The sequence below is a fragment of the Apodemus sylvaticus genome, chromosome 1 (genome assembly GCF_947179515.1).
Source record: "Apodemus sylvaticus chromosome 1, mApoSyl1.1, whole genome shotgun sequence".
NCBI lineage: Eukaryota > Metazoa > Chordata > Mammalia > Rodentia > Muridae > Apodemus > Apodemus sylvaticus.
The window spans coordinates 209,311,398-209,330,118 of record NC_067472.1 but is presented as its reverse complement, the minus strand read 5'-3'; the positions used below and the strand labels follow the sequence as shown (position 1 = coordinate 209,330,118).

The 18,721-nt window shown below is 40.8% G+C and overlaps 1 protein-coding gene across 1 annotated transcript; it reads right to left on the bottom strand.

Annotated features, from left to right (window-relative positions):
* Window positions 1–6,140: 6,140 nt before the first annotated feature.
* On the bottom strand, window positions 6,141–16,709 carry LOC127684212 (NACHT, LRR and PYD domains-containing protein 4A-like). Its single transcript, XM_052181172.1, has 5 exons — window positions 16,433–16,709; window positions 15,910–15,922; window positions 8,663–10,264; window positions 6,737–6,895; window positions 6,141–6,309 (listed from the first exon to the last, which is right to left on the bottom strand). Exons 1-5 carry the CDS (start codon window positions 16,707–16,709, stop codon window positions 6,141–6,143), a joined length of 2,220 nt encoding a protein of 739 aa, XP_052037132.1.
* Between the last annotated feature and the right edge of the window lie 2,012 nt (window positions 16,710–18,721).

The following is an 18,721-nucleotide window of genomic DNA, read 5'->3' as shown; positions in this document are numbered from 1 at the left end:
TCTAGCACTGGAGGGGAGTATAAGGACAGAGAAAAAGGAGAGAGGTGATTGGAGAATGGGTGGAGAGAAGAAGGTTTATGGGACATATGGGGAGGGAGGAACTTGGAAAGAGGAAATCATTTGGAATGTAAACAAAGAATATAGAAAATAAAAATACATAATAAAAAAGAAGAACTTTTATCCACTCTCCTGCCCCCATGAAGCCACTCCAACCATACATTTTTCTCTCACAGTAGAGATTACACCATTCCATAACATGACTTATAATGACTCCTACATCTGTTAAGGTGCTTATATTAGACATTTCATCACAGTCACAGTGATTACAAAAATTAGGATTCATCTTCTAGTCCACACTCCAAACATCTTAACCATTCCTAGGTCTCAAGTCATAGTCCTCTTTTTCTCTGTCTTTTCTATCTATATGCTGATCGGCAGCCTACCACATACCAAAACCATAATAAAGATGTCAAAGCACAGATCTGTCCTAAGGAAAGGGTCTTCAGGAACCAGAAATAAGTGTCTCCACTCTGCATATTCTCAGATTTAAACACTAAAGATTCTTAAACCGGGCCTCCAAGGCCAAGCTCAAGGAATCCTACCTTAGTGACTCTAGAACACAGTCTTGGAGAGCCAGAGCCTTACAAAGAATCCTCAGTCCTTCATCTGTCAGATCATTGAAGCTGAGGTCTAGATGCCTCAGAGTTTTGCTCTGCCTAAGAACTTCAAATAGGTGGTCCCAACATTGCTCACTGAGGAAGCAGCCGGCCAACCTGAGGAGGAAAGGAGATCATGTGAAGGGAGAAAATGGATCATTTCCACAATGTTACAAATAATAATCGTAACAGAATACTCAATCCAGAGTGGGAACTTACGTCTTATTCTAACCAAGCTCCCTACATTTCTTCTGGTTCACAGCAGATCTCCCTTGAAACTGAATAAATCCTTGAAAATGCTAATATTTTCAGATCTTATCCAAAGCTAACCTAAATCCTTTATATTAGCAATGCCTTAGTTACTGTCTCTAATGATATTTTTAAAGCTACGTGATTATTGTAATGTAGGGAAACATATTTATGTTGTCTTGTATAATAAACTATATGAAAAATATATATGAAAAACTGTGTGTGTGTGTGTGTGTGTGTATGTGTGTGTGTGTGTGTGTGGTTTAGTCTCAATTCTGTTGCCATAATAAACATTATCCTTAGAAAATCAATTTTAGAGAGAGAGGGTCTTATTTAGCTCACTATTCAGGATTGTACACACAGTGTCTGAAGTCAGGAGGACAGAAACATCAAAGAGCTTGTCAGATTACATCTAGAATCAAGGGCATGGAGAATTCCTATATGTATGCCTATGTTTTCCTCTATTCTATAATCCAGGACCCAAACTTGGGGTAATGGTTCTGTACATGATGGGCTTGATCTTCAGAGACCAATTAACATAATCAAGATAATTCCTTAGTGGCATGCTCATAGCGTCACCTGATCTTGACGTTCCTTCCTTGACATTCATTTACCAGGTGAGTCAACATTGTGCCATGATAATATAATATGATAATATGATAACCATGATAATACGAAATATATAGGAATTCACCATATGAAAAACTGAAATCACTTGGCCCCATTCAAATCTCTAAATCATCTTTCTCTGCTGAGGTCTAAAAGAGCTTAATTTCTCCATGCTACCCTACCCATTTACTCTATCACCAGGTAGAAGAGAGGCGCACTCAGGATGAAATGTGATAAACAGATTTATAAAGATTGTACTCAATGAAGGTCCCAGTTGAGAGTCCATTCTACATTCAAAGAAGTAGTAATTGACACATTTTTATGTGTTTACTATACAGACTTTAGTCTACTATCTTTTGAAATTTAGTACATTATTCCTTGGTATTTAAGGGTAGTGTGTGTGTATGTGGAGTCAGAGTCACTGTGAATGCAACAATCCACAGGTTCTCAAGAGCTTTCTGTTCAGTGTTTCAGTTCACCATTTGTCCAATCTGGTCCAAACTCTTCTGTGTGCTACTTTTAAACTTCTCCAGTCTTCTTATAATATATAATTTAAATGCCACATACCTGTTCTACTATGTAAACTAGGTAATGACAATAAGAAAAATATACATATGTTAAGTTCCAAACAATTTAGTAAGTTTAAATGAATATTTTTGAGTATGTGTGTGTATATGATGCATACAGGAACATGTGGAAGTGAAAACAGCTTTATGGAATTGGCTGCCTCCTACATTTATGTGCACTGTTTTGAAGGTTGAACCTGAAATCCTCATCTCTCAACCTCCTGAACAGTGAGAACTACAGGAATGTAAAACCAACCATGATGCATGTGTGCATGAGTAGGTGTTCTAAAGATTTTATTCTTAACTCTGTACATGTGAATATACTATGTATGGCTCTCTCCATATGAGAGAGGGTGCCTGTGGAGGTGCTTTGATTCCTCAGACCTAGACCTACAAGTGTTTAAGTTAGGTAAGAGGAGACAAAAGGTTCCTCTGGAAAAGCAATGCCTGTTTTCTTAACTACTTAGCCGTCTCTCCAGGCCCCTTTTCTTTTCCGGTTCTTAGGTTTGTCATTTGAAATTTCTGCAATGAGACTTATCAATGGGAAGATATGATAAGTAATTAATTGGTCTGTGTGATGTCTGAGAGAATGCCTTGGTCTCTGGACAGGATTCAGGTAGATGACCTTCCTCCAGTCACCAAGTCAATACAGAAACTGATAATTCAAAGAAGGAAAGGATTCAGAACTGCCCCAGCACACGTTGGCTGCATTCTCTGCCCAAGCATGAGAGACTGGGTCACCATCCAGCCCATTATGGGTGCAAACCGTCCTCCCACATCACTCCTATCAAGAATCTCAGCCATCTGACACAGGCAGCCCTTTCCCACAGGAAAGGTCTTGTCCTTCGCGGTTTTGGAATAAGCAGTCTAGTCTGTGGAGATTAAGGTTCCGTATCTTTGTCTGTCCCTGGTGTCTCTATACTGCCTCAGAGATCTAACAATGCGTAAGTTTCGTGTTTGCTCCTATGCTTGGTGGCTGGCGGATGATGCTGACCCCTCTTCTGCCCTTGCTCTCTGCCTTGTTTGGAGCCTGTACCTCATCGATAAGGCTAATCCTTGAGCTCTAGGACCCACCTATCTTCGTTCCTCAGCTCTAGGATCACAGACATTGAGGGCTGCTGCTCTCAGCACAGAAAATGCTGACCCATGGAGCCATTTCCCCTGCCACAAAACTGGAAGATTTTAGAAAACAAAGACAAGGTTGAAATTATTTCCACATTTCTCCCCACTGCATCGCAACACCCATGGCCACTTACGATAAGCATTCCAGAAGGCAGTCTTGGTGGCACAAAGCCTTGCACAGTGGCAATATCCCCTGGCCCAAGTGGTTAGATGCCAAATTAAGATCCTTTAAGCTCTTGTTCCTCATCAGGACAAAGGCAAATTTCTTGCAGTCATCTGGTGAAAGGTGACAGTGAGCTACCCTGTAGGGAAAGGATAATATCATATTCCTTGTGGTCCTCATGTTTTCTCTTCCGATATCTCTGAAGGTTTGGGACCTCACAGAAATTGAAAATGCTCTTTACTTTAAAAAATGATTTATTTTTAATTTGTAAGTGTTTACTTGAATCTACATGTATGCATCAAAATGTGTGTCTGATGCCTTCACGTACAAGATGGGAGGTGTCCTGTCCCTACAACTAGAATCACACCTGCTTGTAAGCTTTGAATGCTGGGACAGAACTTAAACCTTGGTTCTCTGTATGATCAAGAAGCACTCTTAACCCACACAGCCATCTTTCCAGCTGAGCTTGAAAATTCCATTTATTTACTGATGTCTGTATGTGTGTGAAGCCCTTGAGTTACCAGATGTAATGTATGCTATATTGGGAAATTGTAAGGTGTTTTTTCAGCTTGCTGAATTGAATTCCACTACTAAGTAGGACTTTCCTGTCCCACACTTAGCATGTTTATTGCAAATGTCCTCTAAGTCTCCTTGTCCTGGAATGGACAAAGAACATTCTGGATCTCTAATAAGGAGTGGGGATAAAAGATAAAAACTGATAATGGCTGGAAGGCAAGACAGTACCAACCAAAGTTACTACTATCCATACCAAAACATAAGGGCATGCAGCATGAAAGAGAACAAAGGAAGGAAATCACATGTGGAGAGAATGCTCTACTCTGCCTAGAACTCTCAGTGGAGAACTCAAACGTGGCTGTGTCAAGACACCCCCCTCCCACCCACTTATTTCTGCTGGGTGGGCCAAAGCACCCAGCCTGCTCATACTATTTTCAGAAATTATTTATTTGCTGTTGAATCTACTTTTACTTGGTAATATATATATATATATAAGTATATGTATATGTACGTATGTGCATATATATATATGCACATACATATATATATACATACACACACATCCTGTTCTTCATCCCAGAACAGGAGATCAGTATTTCCCTCTCTCTGCTTCAGTGAAGTTTCAGTAGTCATTTTCTGCTGAATGTATGCAGTCTCCAATATGATGTCATCTTTAGTTTTCATTCTCATTGAGTTATCTTAGAATCCTCTGATGATGTATGACATCTGATGATAATTTGCTAACTATCTCTGGCTACTTTCTGTTACTGCTTAAATTTTTCTTGCTATATAACTCAATAAACTAAATAATTCAAGAACAAAAGCCTGGTTATCATAGAAACATACAGAATAACTATTTCCTGGGCAGGAAAACAAGTTAAATGCTCATGTATTAAGAACTGTAGTCCTCCATATTCATTCCTGCCTCCCTTTTCTGTCACTACCTGCAAACCAGGAACTACTATCCTTGCCTCTAATTCCACAGTCCTGCCCATCACTGAACTTTATATGTGAAGCACATGACATTTTTTGAATCAAAATCGTGCCACCAAACATATCTGAGATCCATACAGACAGTGAGTTATGGGTATGTTACACAGCTTACAGCCAGTCAGAATTTCAACTTTCCAGGTATTAACACCTGCCATGATTGTTTCATGAAGCATTCATCTTTCAGCCAATGGAATCAAATAATCATACACCTTACACACACCAGTAAGAGTTCTGAGTTTGAGGGTAGGTCAGAAATATGAACTGAAGACATGATTTCCAAGTAGATATACCTATCTAGAAATCAACATTACACGTTCCAAAATCAGTTCAATTTAAGTAAAATTTAAATTAGATTTATGCATTTTGTTTTCCGTGTGAGAGTTTCACCTAGGTGTATCTGTGTACCACATGCATAACTCATTCTTGTGATGTCAGAAGATATAAGATCCTCTGGAGCTTGAGTTAAGGACAAATGGGGCTGATGAAAGAACTGTGGTGTTCTGGGAGAGCAACAAAAGTCATAACAACCCAGTATTTTAAATTATTATCAAGTTCATTATTTACATTGTGTGTGTGCACTAGTTCATATACTATAGCATGCAAAAGACAATGTGGCAAATGAGGAACAAGAGAGGACAACCTGTTGAAACTGGTTCTTTCCTTTTTCCATATGAGACCCAGGATAGAACTCAGGTTTTAGGGTTGACAGCAAGTGCCTTAATTGACTGATCCATCTCATTGAATAGCTGTGATCATGTTTTAAACACTACTCATGACCAATAGGAAAATAGAGCACAAGTGCAGAAATTATAAGTGGTAGTCTGTGACAATTTTAAAGTCAACTTGACACAATTTCGAATCACTTAGAAAGGGAGTCTCACTGAGAGGTTCTCTAGATGGGAAAGGCCAGTGGGCATCTTATGGGCAATTTCGTGAAAAGTTACCTGAAGTAGTAAGACACACACTAGTCCTCGGGAAGCAGCATCCTGACTTGTATAGGAGTTGAGAAAGTTAATTGAGCACTAGCATGTGTACTTCAGTCCACTGCTCTTTGTTCTCCATAGTGTACATGATGTGACTCTACTTCCAGGTTTTTGCTGCCCTGGCTTCCTTCCTACAGCAATAGCCTATAAGCTGAAAATTCAATCTAGTAAATCATTATTTCTCTATTATTGCTTAAGCCAGGACATCTTTTTCACAGCAAGACGGATCAAAATTCAGATGTCTCCTTTGTGGGGAGGCAGTGATCTTGAAGAACACAAAGACTTACACCAGTTTTTCCACATGGCATTCTGCCTGGATCAAGATATCACACAAAGTTTCCAATTTACTGTGGGAGAAGAATGAGCGGCTGAGGTTCAAGTACTCTAAACTGCAGTTCTGAATCAAGTCAAAGAACATCTGGTCACCACCAAAGAAGGTCACATTATTTGCCCTGCAGAACAAAGAGAGGTATCCATCGGTTTCCATCCACCCTGAGCTCTCATCTTTAATAAGATCCTATATCCTATAGTGATCTTATCATTCATTTTGTAGCCCAGTACCAGCTTACTAGTTGTTAAACTGTGTAAGTTTTTACTTCCATGTAAAACTCTGAGAAACATACAGAGGCAAGGTTGGCTGTCACACGAGGAAGCTGCTAGCATCTAGAAAGCAGAGCCCCACATAAGCTCCCATCATCCTACAATTCATGGACAGTCCTAAATGAGGAATGGTTGGCAATAAGCATTAATGATGACAAGCCAGTGAGATTCCACTTTAGATTGTATAAGCCTCCAAATTGCACAGTTAGCTGAGCGATTGAGGGAAGACCGTTTCTTAGTTCTGTGATATGACTATATCAAAGTAAACTTTTAACTTACATAAGTCCTTTAAGGGTGAATCTGGGGCTCTTCAGAGAGTCATACAAGACCTGAAAGATTGGCTCATTGAAATCAGTTTCCATCATTTGGAGCACCTGGATGTCTTTATTCCTTACAAACACAGAGCATATATCCTTCCAATAGGCAAGAAACTTTTCCCTGTAACAGAGGAGAAAGGAATACATTCATTTGTTATCAAGTTAATTCAAGGGGCTGGAGAGATTGCTCAGAGGTTAAGAGCATTTACTCTTCTTCCAGCAGACTCGAGGACAGTGTCCAGCACCATCATAGTAGCTCACAACCATCTGTAACTACAATTCCAGGGTTATCAGACACGTCTTCTGTCCATCATGGGCACTGTATGCAAACCATGTACTTGCACACATATAAGAAAAATATTCCTACCCGCAAATAAAAATAAACACAGGCTAGAACTCCCAGAGCTTTACTCTTTTACAAAAAGTTAAGTCAAACCATTCATAGCACATGAATGTCGCAATGTGACTCCCCATACAGAGTAAGGGTAGCCAGCTTAGGTCGTCTCCTATTTTCAGTTCTTAGCCAGCCGTGTGGCAAGGTCTGTAGGATTCTGGTGTTACAGCTTGAGGTTTGAGATGCTGTTAAGGACTGCTGGGCAAAGGCCAGTGGAGTCTTGGAATCCTACGCATTGGTGACCAGCTTGTCTAGGGCTTTCACCTATGCTCCCCTCCCACAACAGCGTAAGATAACCCAGATATCTCAGCAGTATTGACCTTGAGAAATACTGCCTTCCAGGTAACCTTGGTAGTTTTAGAATGAAAAATGAGTCAGGGTTCCAGAGTCCCTGAGTCAAAACCTTGAGCCAGGATTTCCTGGCCCAGGCTTCAGATGCCACTACTTACGCAGTATGTATCTTGGATAATATGTGTGTGTGACTTCTCTGCATACTTTCCTTACATGTAACAGGAGTGTAGAATCTATCTACCCTGTAACATTTCTTACTGCATGTATGTGCCATATCATATGTGTGCAAGTCAAAGGACAACTTGCTGGAAGTACCCAACTTGTGGTCTGAGCGATTCAACTTAGGTCATCAGACTTGAGGACAAGTATTTTGTATCTGCTGAGTCATCTTGACAGCTTACCTTACATGTTTCAGAATATGGAAATTCAGTGATTAAGAGTACTCATGATTCTTCCAAGAATAAGATTTTAGATCCCAGAAGCCATATCTGGCATTCAACTATAACTTCAGGCAACCTGATGACCTCTTCTGGTCACTGGAGCTATCTCCATATATGTGAATACTAACATGAGGTCAGATACACATGAATTAAAATTAATCTTTAAAAAGGTGTAAGTTGGGGGCTGGAGAGATGGTTCAGTGGTTAGGAGCACTGGCTGTTCTTCCAGAGGTCCCAGCACCCACCGGTGGCTCACAACTATCTGTGATAGGATCCAAGTCCTTCTTCTGTGTATGTAAGGAGAACCACAGTGAACTCACATACATAAAATAAACAAATCTCTAAAATAAAGAAAAAATATAAGATGTCAAACAGGTGAATTTCTGGTTTTTTTCTCCTTAAATATTAAAAAATATTCTATTTTTTAAAACAAATTAAACCAATTAATTGAAACAGTATTACATCACGTTCACCCTCCTGTCCCTATTGTACACCACTACCAACCAAGTTGACAACCTTTTTTACTGTTTATATGTATCTATGTGTGTTTATGTACCGACATGTATACATACATAAACATACATGTATACATACAGAGAACCTACCAAGTTTGGCTTTTTTGCTTGTGTGCATATCGTTTCTAGATTCACCACTTGCCATTGGAAAACAAGTATGGGTAGATTTTTAAATCTATCTGCATAAAGCATAGATAGGGAGAGATTCTGAAAATGGGACAGAAATGAGAGAGAGTGAAGGGACTCACATATAGCTTTCTTCTCGTTCTTCAATCAGGACATTTTGGGTGGAAAAGGAGAGTTTCTTCAGTGTAGAACAGTGCTTTATGCAGTGGGCGGCAATGATAACATCAGAATAATCCTTAGCCACAAACTGAATCTGTTCCATGCAGCTCAGTGCTTGTACCTGGAAGGCTTCATCCTCGAACTCAAACAGACAGGAAAACCATTTCATGCCATCAATTTCTTCTTGAAGCTCCATATTGCCTCTTATAGTTTCCAGAAACTGATACAACTCATCCTTTATTTTCTGGGACAACTGGTAGCCAAAAAACATCTCTAGCTTTTCTTGTTCTGATTTTTGTAAAAGGCCAAAGATGAAACAACCAAAAAAAACCCACTGTACTTTGACTTTCGTTAGAAATGTAACCATGAGTGTCTCTATAGATTGAACCCCACCCTGACTAGGGTGGTCCTTGGGGCTCTTTAGCAGATAATATAAGGCAGCACAGACCTCCTGGACAGATGGGTGGGGGAATATGTAAACCTTTGCAGACTCTCTGATCTTTCCAAGCAATCCGATGTCCAGGAATATGGGGATGTCAGAATCCATGATCCCGTTTCTACTGAGAGCCTCCTCACCAAACACAAATGTGTCAGTCCACATGCCCTCAGCAGCCAGAGAACACAAGCTCAGCAGCAGGTTTTGGCCTTTCTTACTTGGATATTGGGCACTTGGGGGAATGAACAAATCGAAGATGTAAGTTGTATACAGGGAGGTGGTACGTCGACAAATGGAGACTGGGTCTCTTCCCTTCGCTATCTCATTTTTAAGACAAGTAATCACCATCCAGCAGAGCACAGGAACCTGACAAACAGTAAACAGTTGCTCATTTTCTCTCACCACACTGAAGAGTTCCTGGGCTCTGTCTTTATCTTGGAATATAGTGTGGAAAAACTTGTTAATATCGCTCTCCCGGAATCCCTTAATTATGTTCACATTTGTGCACTCAATCACGTCCTTTATTTTCTCAAATGTCTCTAGGGTAGCACAGATGAGGAGAGAGGATTGAGGGAGAATCTTCCTCCTGAGCAAACTGCTCATAAGTATATTTATTGGCTGCGTTTCCATGCAGTTATCACACAGCTCCAATTCCTGTTCAAACAAATCACATTCCATCACTTCCAAGCTGTCAATGATAAATAAGAGCTTCTCAGGTTGCGATACAATCTCCTCAATGGGTGCTGAGGGAGTGGGCCACTCTCTGGAGATCAGTTCAGCCAGGCTAGCTGTCTTCAGCTGCTTCACATCTCGACAGCAGAAGTAGAAGATGTAGGAAAATTTGCTCTGAATCACCAGGCTTTCCGACCAGGCAAGCAGAAACTTCTTCAACAACAGTGTCTTGCCAATTCCGGCAACACCACCCACTAACACCATCTGTGATTTCATTTCATCTCCCTCTGATAGGAGAAGGTTCTCAAGATAATCCTGGTCATCCTGGCTCAATCTCTTCTTCATGAAATCTTGAATACTAATTCTGAATGGTCTGAAACCATCATCAGCGAACTTCGTCTTCAAATGATCTCGATATAACTTTGGATGTCCTAAGTCAGTAAGCACAAGGGGGGAAAATCCACAACACAAAGGTAAGCATTCACCCATATATGATCTGACCATAACATTATAATTATCAAAATGGATCAGTAAAATTTTTTTCAATGATGTGTGTGTTTGTGGGTTCCTGTAGAGGTCAAAGATGGTAAGTCCCACTGTAAGACCCCCCAAAACTGAGGGCACCCGAGTGCCCCATGCCTTGGAAGGCAACACCCAAACCACTCTCGAGAAACGGTCTCGATGCAATAGCAAGAGGATTTTTTTATTCCAGAACTCTGGGTTCCACAGCCATCTACCACACAGGGGTGGAAGACTGTGGACCCCGAGTGCAGAATTGCGACAGTTTTTATAAGTTTACAACAAAGCTTTCAAATCACAAACCAATCATTCCTTAGCATCGAGAGCCCACCTAGTGCGAGCCAATGGATTTGTACCACTTCATAGTTTTTAGGCCAATCAGTTTAAATTATCAGAACCGCGCTCCGTGGACCAATTAGTTTCCTATTTTCTTAGAGTGTAGCTGTGTGAACTCCTGAATGGGGGTAATGGCGAAAGCAGTTTACAGAAGCAAGATAAGCAGATAATTAGCTCATTTCCAGTTACCTTATGGGGCCAGGATCACCTATTCAAGGCCTTTTGGCCTAGCTCATAACAACGGGTGGGCTCTGGAATGTGACCTTAACCCTGTTTCAGAAAAACCAAATACAAAAAAAACAAAAAAACAAAACAAAAAAAAAAGAAACAATGAACCTAGTTTCTAACAAAGAGCACAAAGAGCGGACTCTGGAATATGAAGTGTTTGGGGCTTCTTAGAAGGCTGGAGTTAAGAGCTTCTTTGGAGCGAGATAACATTTAAACTTCTGACTTCTTGGGGTCACTAGAGACTTAGGTTGTATTTTCTATCCTTTTACTGCAGCTACCCAGCTGGCTTTATAGCTGTCCGTAAGTTCTGGACATGTTTGCTGGGAGTTGACCTCTGGTACTCTTCAGGAGTGTATCATGCTCCTATCTACTTAATCATTTATTCAGCCTCCTTGTGATTTTAGGAGTCTTGAGCTCTGGGCCCAGAACAATGCTAGTTAATGTGAGAAGATTTTCACTAGCCCTGCACACAGTTCCATTCCTCTGTGCCATGAATGTGTTAGTACTCTTAAACTGTCACATGTTGTTTCAGAAGCTGGAGCTTGAAGTAGGGTTGTCTCTTTCCCCATTTTAGACTCAAGCATGTTTAAGTGCAATGCCTTTCTTGGGTTCTTGTATGGGAATGGTATGACCCTAACTCTGCAACATGAAGAATGAAAGAGCTCAAGATTAAAAGTATCAGCCGGGCAGTGGTGGCACACACCTGTGATCCCAGCACTTGGGAGGCAGAGGCAGGCAGATTTCTGAGTTCAAGGCCAGCCTGGTCTACAGAGTGAGTTCCAGGACAGCCAGGGCTAGACAGAGAAACCCTGTCTCAAAAAAAAAAAAAAACAAATAAAAAAAACCAACAAAAAACAACAACAGTAAGAAAAAAAAACCAAAAAAAAAAAATATCATGCCGTTCAGATCAGCCAAATCACAAACCATTTCTAACAAGATTTTATGACTGTTTACTCCATGATATAAGAGTGCCTGAAGTGGGAAAAGAAGCCTGTAGTAGAAAAATAGGAACCTCAACCATGGAGAGACAATTCCATTGGAAGATCCAACTTAATCCAAACTTCTTTTCTGGTTTCTGCTTCATGTTGTGAGAACACAGTTGTTGCTGTTCTGAGGGCATAATTTATCAATGTCACCTTCCTACCCTTATTTGTGTTATTCAATTGGGAATATCGCTTGAGAGGTTACTTTCTTCTCTTCTGAGGTACACTGTTGGCTGCCTTAAAGAGGCTTCCCTACACAATTTCTAATGAATGTTTTGAGGGTTAATTTGATGATCTCTCCCTCCTCCCTCCTCTCCCCTCTTCCATGTCTCTCCCTGCAACCATTTATCTCTATCGTTTGCTATCTATTTATAATCTATTTTGACTTGCAATGTACATAAAGAATTTATTCAGTTAAAACCAAAGGCATGGCTTTCATAGATAATACTCTGGACACCCCTGTGCTGTGTGCAGCTGCTCTACTGGGATAATAGAAACCACAACCATGTGTGGCAGAATGCATAGTTCTCTAAACTCAATCATCAGTTTTTATTAACCCCTGCCACATACACAGATGTACACACAAAACAGAAGGTCGTTATACATGATTGCTACTGTAGCAAAAACCTGAAAAATGGTATCACTATCCACATGAGATTGTCTACATAATAATGAAAACAGGTACTGTCACACTGACATTAAAAGTATACAATAATGGGGTTAGAGAGATGTATTCATCCTTAAGGCTACTAGATACTCTGGAAGAAGTCTTGAGAATGATTTCTAACACACGCAACAGGTATCTCACAAGATCCTATGACGTACCTCCAAAATTTTAGACCTCTCTGCAGGTACTGTACTCACACAGAAGCATGTATACATGCAATTTTTGAAATGTTACCTTAAAAGGTTTTCAACATACACAACCTCCCATATATATGGCATGAAAGAGAAAAAGAGTACAGTCTCAGGGGACACGGGGAACTGGTAGAAAAAAGTGAAGGGAGAGTCATAGTGGGAGAATGCTGTGAGCAAATCCCAATCTCTCTCTCTCTCTCTCTCTCTCTCTCTCTCTCTCTCTCTCTCTCTCTCTCTCACACACACACACACACACACACACACACTGAATTACTGTATGCAGAGTATAACATAACTTTTAAAAGGTCCTCAATAAAAAGTAAGGTTGGGCAATCAGTGGAATCTGAGGAAAAGCAAGTCAAATTGTATACAAAGAAAAGTCTTAAATGAATTTAATAATCAAGGAGTAGAGGCTGGTAAAATGCTTTAGGGAATTTGCTATCAAATGTGAAGACCTAAGTTGAGTCCTTGAGAACCAAATAACAGAACTCTCAGAAGTTGCTCTCTGGTCCTCATTTGTGCACCATGGTATTCAAATGCATAACTGTATGCACACAAATAGTAAATATTAAAAAAGGTCAAAAAATACAACAAGTGATTTTCACTGATTAGAAATGCATGAATAGGGAACAACAAACTGTTAGAAAGACTGTTAGAAATAAAAGCTAGCCTAAAGAGGAAAAGATAGAAAGAAATGTACATAAGACATTATGTGAAAATCTAATGTGTGGGGATCCAGAGATGGCTCAGTCGGCAAATCACCTAGAAGACCTAGGTTTAGTTACAGGTATCCACACGATGGCATCCACATTCTGTAGGTCCAGAGCTGATGGCTTCTTCTGACCTCCTAGGATACCATCCATAAATAGAGCACATACATATATATATAAGCAGGCACACACACACACTATATACATATACATATACATATATATATATTTTTTAACTGTTCACCTGTATTTTTATCATAAAGATTTTTATATGTGACTGGATTTGAAGTGGAAGGTGGGAAGGAACAGCACAGAGACAATTTTTAAACAAATAAAAAACGACATACATGATATGTACTGGCTGACAAGTAGATATTAGTCATAAAGTACAGGATAGCCAGAGTACAATCCAAAAACCCGACAAAGCCAAATAACAAGGAGGGTCCAAGGAAGGATGAAGGAATATTTATTAGAAAAAGAAATAGAATAGATATCAGAGAAGGATCATGAGAGAACTGGGAAGGAGAAGAGATCAGAAGAGATTGGTGTGGGGAAATCAGGTATGGAGAGATCATGGGCGAGACATCAGAAATCCCTGGGAATGCATCTGTGGGATGTGCCAGCAACCTGAGATGGAGGATACCCCAGGATGTCTATGGGTGTGACTCATGCCAATACTCCTAGTAGCTGGGGATATAGATCCTAAAGTGCCCATGCCCTGTAGCAAGGGAGGACTCACAGTGGAGGGATAAAGGCAGCACCCACACAACAAAAATATCAACCCAAAATGTGCCCTTCAACCTACAAGATGTTCAGGGAACACCCAAGGAATACCCAAGAGAAAATGACTGAGGGAAGACCCAAGGAATGACCCACACACAGGCAAGAACCAAACTCTGACGCTAGCAATGGTACGCTGTTATGTTTGCAGACAGGAGCCTAGCATAACTGTTGTCTGAGACTTCACACAGCAGCCAATGGAAAGAGATGCAGTGACCCACAGCCAAACATTAAATGGAATTTTGGGGAGTCATGTGGAAGAGTTAGGAGAAGGATTCAGGGGCCTGAAAAGAGCAGGAAATTTACCAGGACACCAAAATAGTCAACCAACCTGGACCCTTGGCTGTTCCCAAAGACTGAACCAACAACCAAAGAGAAAGCATGGATTGGACTCAGCTCCCCTGTGACCTGTACAAATGTAGCAGATGTACAGCTTGGCCTTCACGTGCGTCCCCCAACAACTAGAGTGGAGAATTTCCCTGAATCTGTTGCCTACCTGTAGATCCCCTAACAGGGCTGTCTCGTCTCCTCAATAGGGGATGCCATGCCTAGACATGCAGTGACTTCATGTACCAACGTGGAAGGCTGATACACAGGGATCTTTCTCTTCAGGGAAAAAAGAGAACAAGGGAAGGGGCAATGGGGGATGATCTATATGAGGGGATATTTGGAGGGGAGGGAGGCTGATATTTGGGTATAAAGTGAATTTTTAAAAGTGAGCAAAAGCACAGCACAGAGACAGCTTTTAAACAAAGGCTGGAGTAAAGAATAAATATAGCCACAGATCTAAGATTGTCAAAGAATCCCGAGCAGAATGAGTTTAGAAAACAACTTACATCTCAGCTTATCCTAATATGACACTGGAACATGAAAGACAAAGAAATGAATTAAACATTAAAGTATCCATGATATTTTATACCAGGATAAATAAAGTGTGACTCTTAAGATCACAGTATTTATGAATGATGACTTTTGTGTTATAAGCTTTTTCTTCCTATAGATAAAAACAGCCATCACCACAATAAAGACTGAGAAATCTTGTTCCACAATACATTACATAAATGTTTCAAATGTATATGTAAAATGTATGCAGGATAATCAGAGAGGTAAAATGCACATCTGTGAAGAGACAAGCGGTTGACATTGGTGTTCAATTACTACCCATTTTTTCTTTCTTATATTATTATTATTTTTTATATTCTTTGTTTACTTTCCAAATGATTTTCCCTTTCCTGGTTCCCACTTCCCCATAAATCCCATAAGCCCTTTTCCCTCCTCCAGTTCCCCAATCAAACTCCTCCCACTCCTCTGTCCTGGTAATCCCCTACAATAATGCATCAAGCCTTTCCAGGACCAGGGCCCTCCCCTTCCTTCCTTTTATTTTTCTGTCAATTTTTTTCTATATTCTTTGTTTATATTCCAAATACTTTCCCCTTTCTTGGTCTCCCCCCCACCCCCTCCCCCCACCCACATTTTTAAGAAAAGATTTTTTTTTTTAATTTTGGGTGAATGGGTGCTTTTGTCTGCATGTATTTATGTGCACCCATTTCTGTAGTGCCCTCGGAAGACAGAATATGACATTAGATCTCCTGAAACCAGAGTTATAGATTATTGTGAAGCACCATGGAGATTCTGGGAACACAGCCTAGGTCCTCTGTAAGAGCAGGTGTTCTTAAACTTGCAGTCACCTCTCCACGACGTCTGTCTCATTTTATGAGATAATTTTTTGAAAGCTGGCTTAGAAACTACCAAGCTGACTAGCCAACTTAGTACCATGCCTGACTTCTGTGTGATTGCTGAGATACACAGTTAGCTTTTCATATTTCTACAGCAAGCACCTTACAAACTCAGACACCTTCCTAGAACCCACGAATATGATCTATTTACACGGGTTTTCTGTTGCTGCTAACCTAAATACACAGTATTATCTCTTCATTCTAGAGTAAAGCCTCCAGTTTAGATTAGAGCGAACATAACTAACATCCTGGAAAGACATTTAACAAATGAGGTTAGAACATGCTACACTCATACATTTGTCCATACAGACTTGACCTCTTATGTCAAGTACATAAAGCTGCCCCCTTCCTAAAGGAGAAGAATATCCTATTTGCCCCTGCTGGCCCTATGGTAGATGGGCTTGAAGAAGAGATATCAAAACTATGGCATGATCCTCATTCACTATAATAAAAAAAAAAGCTTTCACCAACTCACCAGCCATCTCTCTTTCTGCCCTCTCAGCGAGATCCTTCCTATTGAGCTTCTCGAAAATTTTCAAGGTGATATCCCAGGTTTGCTTCTCTTCATAATGTTTCAACAGTAAGTTGCCAAGGTCTTCCCGAGACGCCTTCTTCAATTCTCTCCAAGAAATCTGTTTCAGCTCCAATTGCAAAATCTCCTGTCTGAGGAATTCTTTAAATGTCACGAATTCCTTCTTGTTTAATTCTTCCAAGTACCACAGAAGACCAAAATCAGAAAAGAATGATGCCATCGTGTCCAAGGAAGTAACTCGTCTACAGGCAGATGAGTACCAGGATTAGGAAACAGACAGGATCTATGGGAAAATCAGGCAAGTAGTTGCATTACAAACTTAATTAATTAGTTAATTAATTACTAAGAGACCAAAGAGCTGGGGAATGGTTTAACTCATCAAGAGTTTCCTGTACAAAAGGTAGGAACCTCAGCTGCCTCCTCAGCTCTCTTGTAAGAAGCAGGGTGTGGAGCTGCAAAACCTTCAACCTACTATAAGTCTTGCTTGCAAAGTATGCTGGGAAATGGTGATGTAGAACTTGTGGGAGTGGACAACCAGTTACTGGTACAACTTGAGGCCCATGACATGAGAGGCAATCTGCAACTGCCACTCCAAGGACAGCCAGGAACCTTTGGCTCGTCAGTTCAGAGACCCAGGACAGAACCAAACACAACTATCCAAAAAAATCCAATGAAATAATTCCTAATGATTTCCCCGCTATGGTCATAGATTAGTGCCTGTTCTAATAACCACCAGAGGCATCATCCAGGAGCTGAGAGGAACAGATGCAGAGACCACTGCCAAAAAGTAGGTGAAGCCGGGTTAACCCCGCAAAAGAGGCAGAAGGAGGATTTCAGACGTCAGAGGCATCAAGGACACTATGAGAACACAACCCACAGAAACAACTAAGCAGGCCTCATTGGGGCTCACAGCAACTGAAGAGTCAGTCATGGGGCCTGCATGTGTATGCACAGGTCCTCTGAAGATAAGTTATGCTTGTATAGCTTGGTGTTCTGTAGGACTTCCAGCAGTTGAAGTGGGAGCAGTTTCTGACATGTTTGCCTGCACTTAACCCTTTCCCTCCCACGGGGTTGCCTCGTCCAGCCTTCCTGAGGAATCAGGGCAGGCCTTACTGTACTTTGTTACGCTGAATGCAGTTGCTATGTCTGGTAGGCCTACTCTTTTCTTTGTGAAGGGGAACAAAGAAGGAATGGATCTAGGAGAGAGAGAAGGTACTTTTCAGGGGGACTGGGATACATGCAAGTAGGGAATCTGCTTTGGGAATCTAATGTATGTAAAAAATAAAAAGACACAGGGTGTGCTGGCATAGCCCTGTAATCCTAGCACTGGGAAGGCAGACAGAGAGGGATCCCCGTGGCCTGCTGCCGGTCAGCTTCTCTACCTACGTTCCTTGAGCTCAAAAATCAGGTAGAGAGTAATTGACAAAGATACTTGATGTCCACATCTGGCTTCCACACAAACATCCCACGCCTATCTCCACACATAGGCATGGCCACTAACCTACCACATAGTACACTTCAGGTGATAAATAAGAGCAAGGACTTCTTCCACATTAGATCATGTTAGCTCTCTTTCCATTAAAAGGCTCATTAAATCAATATCAGTGAAGTCAAGGCAAGCCCAGGCATCTTAGTGAGACCCTGTCTCATAAAAAGTAGAACTATGGCCTGCTCTTCCAGAAGACCTGGGCTCATATTCCAGCAGCCATATGGTGGCTTACAATGTTGAGGTACAGCTCAGTGGTTAAGAGTGCCTGGGGATCATGCAGAGGACCTGAGTTCAGTTACCAGCATTCATATGAGATGGCTCACAAACACCTGTCACTCCGGTTCGAGGGCATGTAATGCCTTCTTCCGGCCTGGCCTCCCTGAGCACCACACATGCATGTGGAGAACTGACAAAACTCTCATACATATGGTAAATAAAAAATGCATAAACAAATCAGATATTATCTTTAAAGTATATAAAAACAAAACATGAAAAGAGGACTGATGTATGGATCCGTGGTATAGTGCTTGTGTAGTGTGTGCACTGCACTAGATTCAGTCTTCAACACTGCAAAAACAAAACAATCAAATATGACAAAACTATCCTAAGGAAGGCTCAACGTAATTATGATGTCCACAAATTTTAACTGTAAGACAAAGACTCAGAAAGGAGGATCCTCACCAGATATCAGATTCAGAAATAATTGAGTCACCCAGAAAACATGAAAAATTCTTAACCCATAT

Coding starts and splice junctions, on each gene's coding strand:
- LOC127684212 (XM_052181172.1), bottom strand. CDS start 16,709: ATGGCATCATTCTTTTCTGATTTTGGTCTTCTGTGGTACTTGGAAGAA. Junction 6,896..8,662: donor GAACGAGAAGAAAGCTATAT/GTGAGTCCCTTC, acceptor CCTCTGTTACAG/GGAAAAGTTTCTTGCCTATT. Junction 6,310..6,736: donor TTCACCCTTAAAGGACTTAT/GTAAGTTAAAAG, acceptor TTTGTTCTGCAG/GGCAAATAATGTGACCTTCT.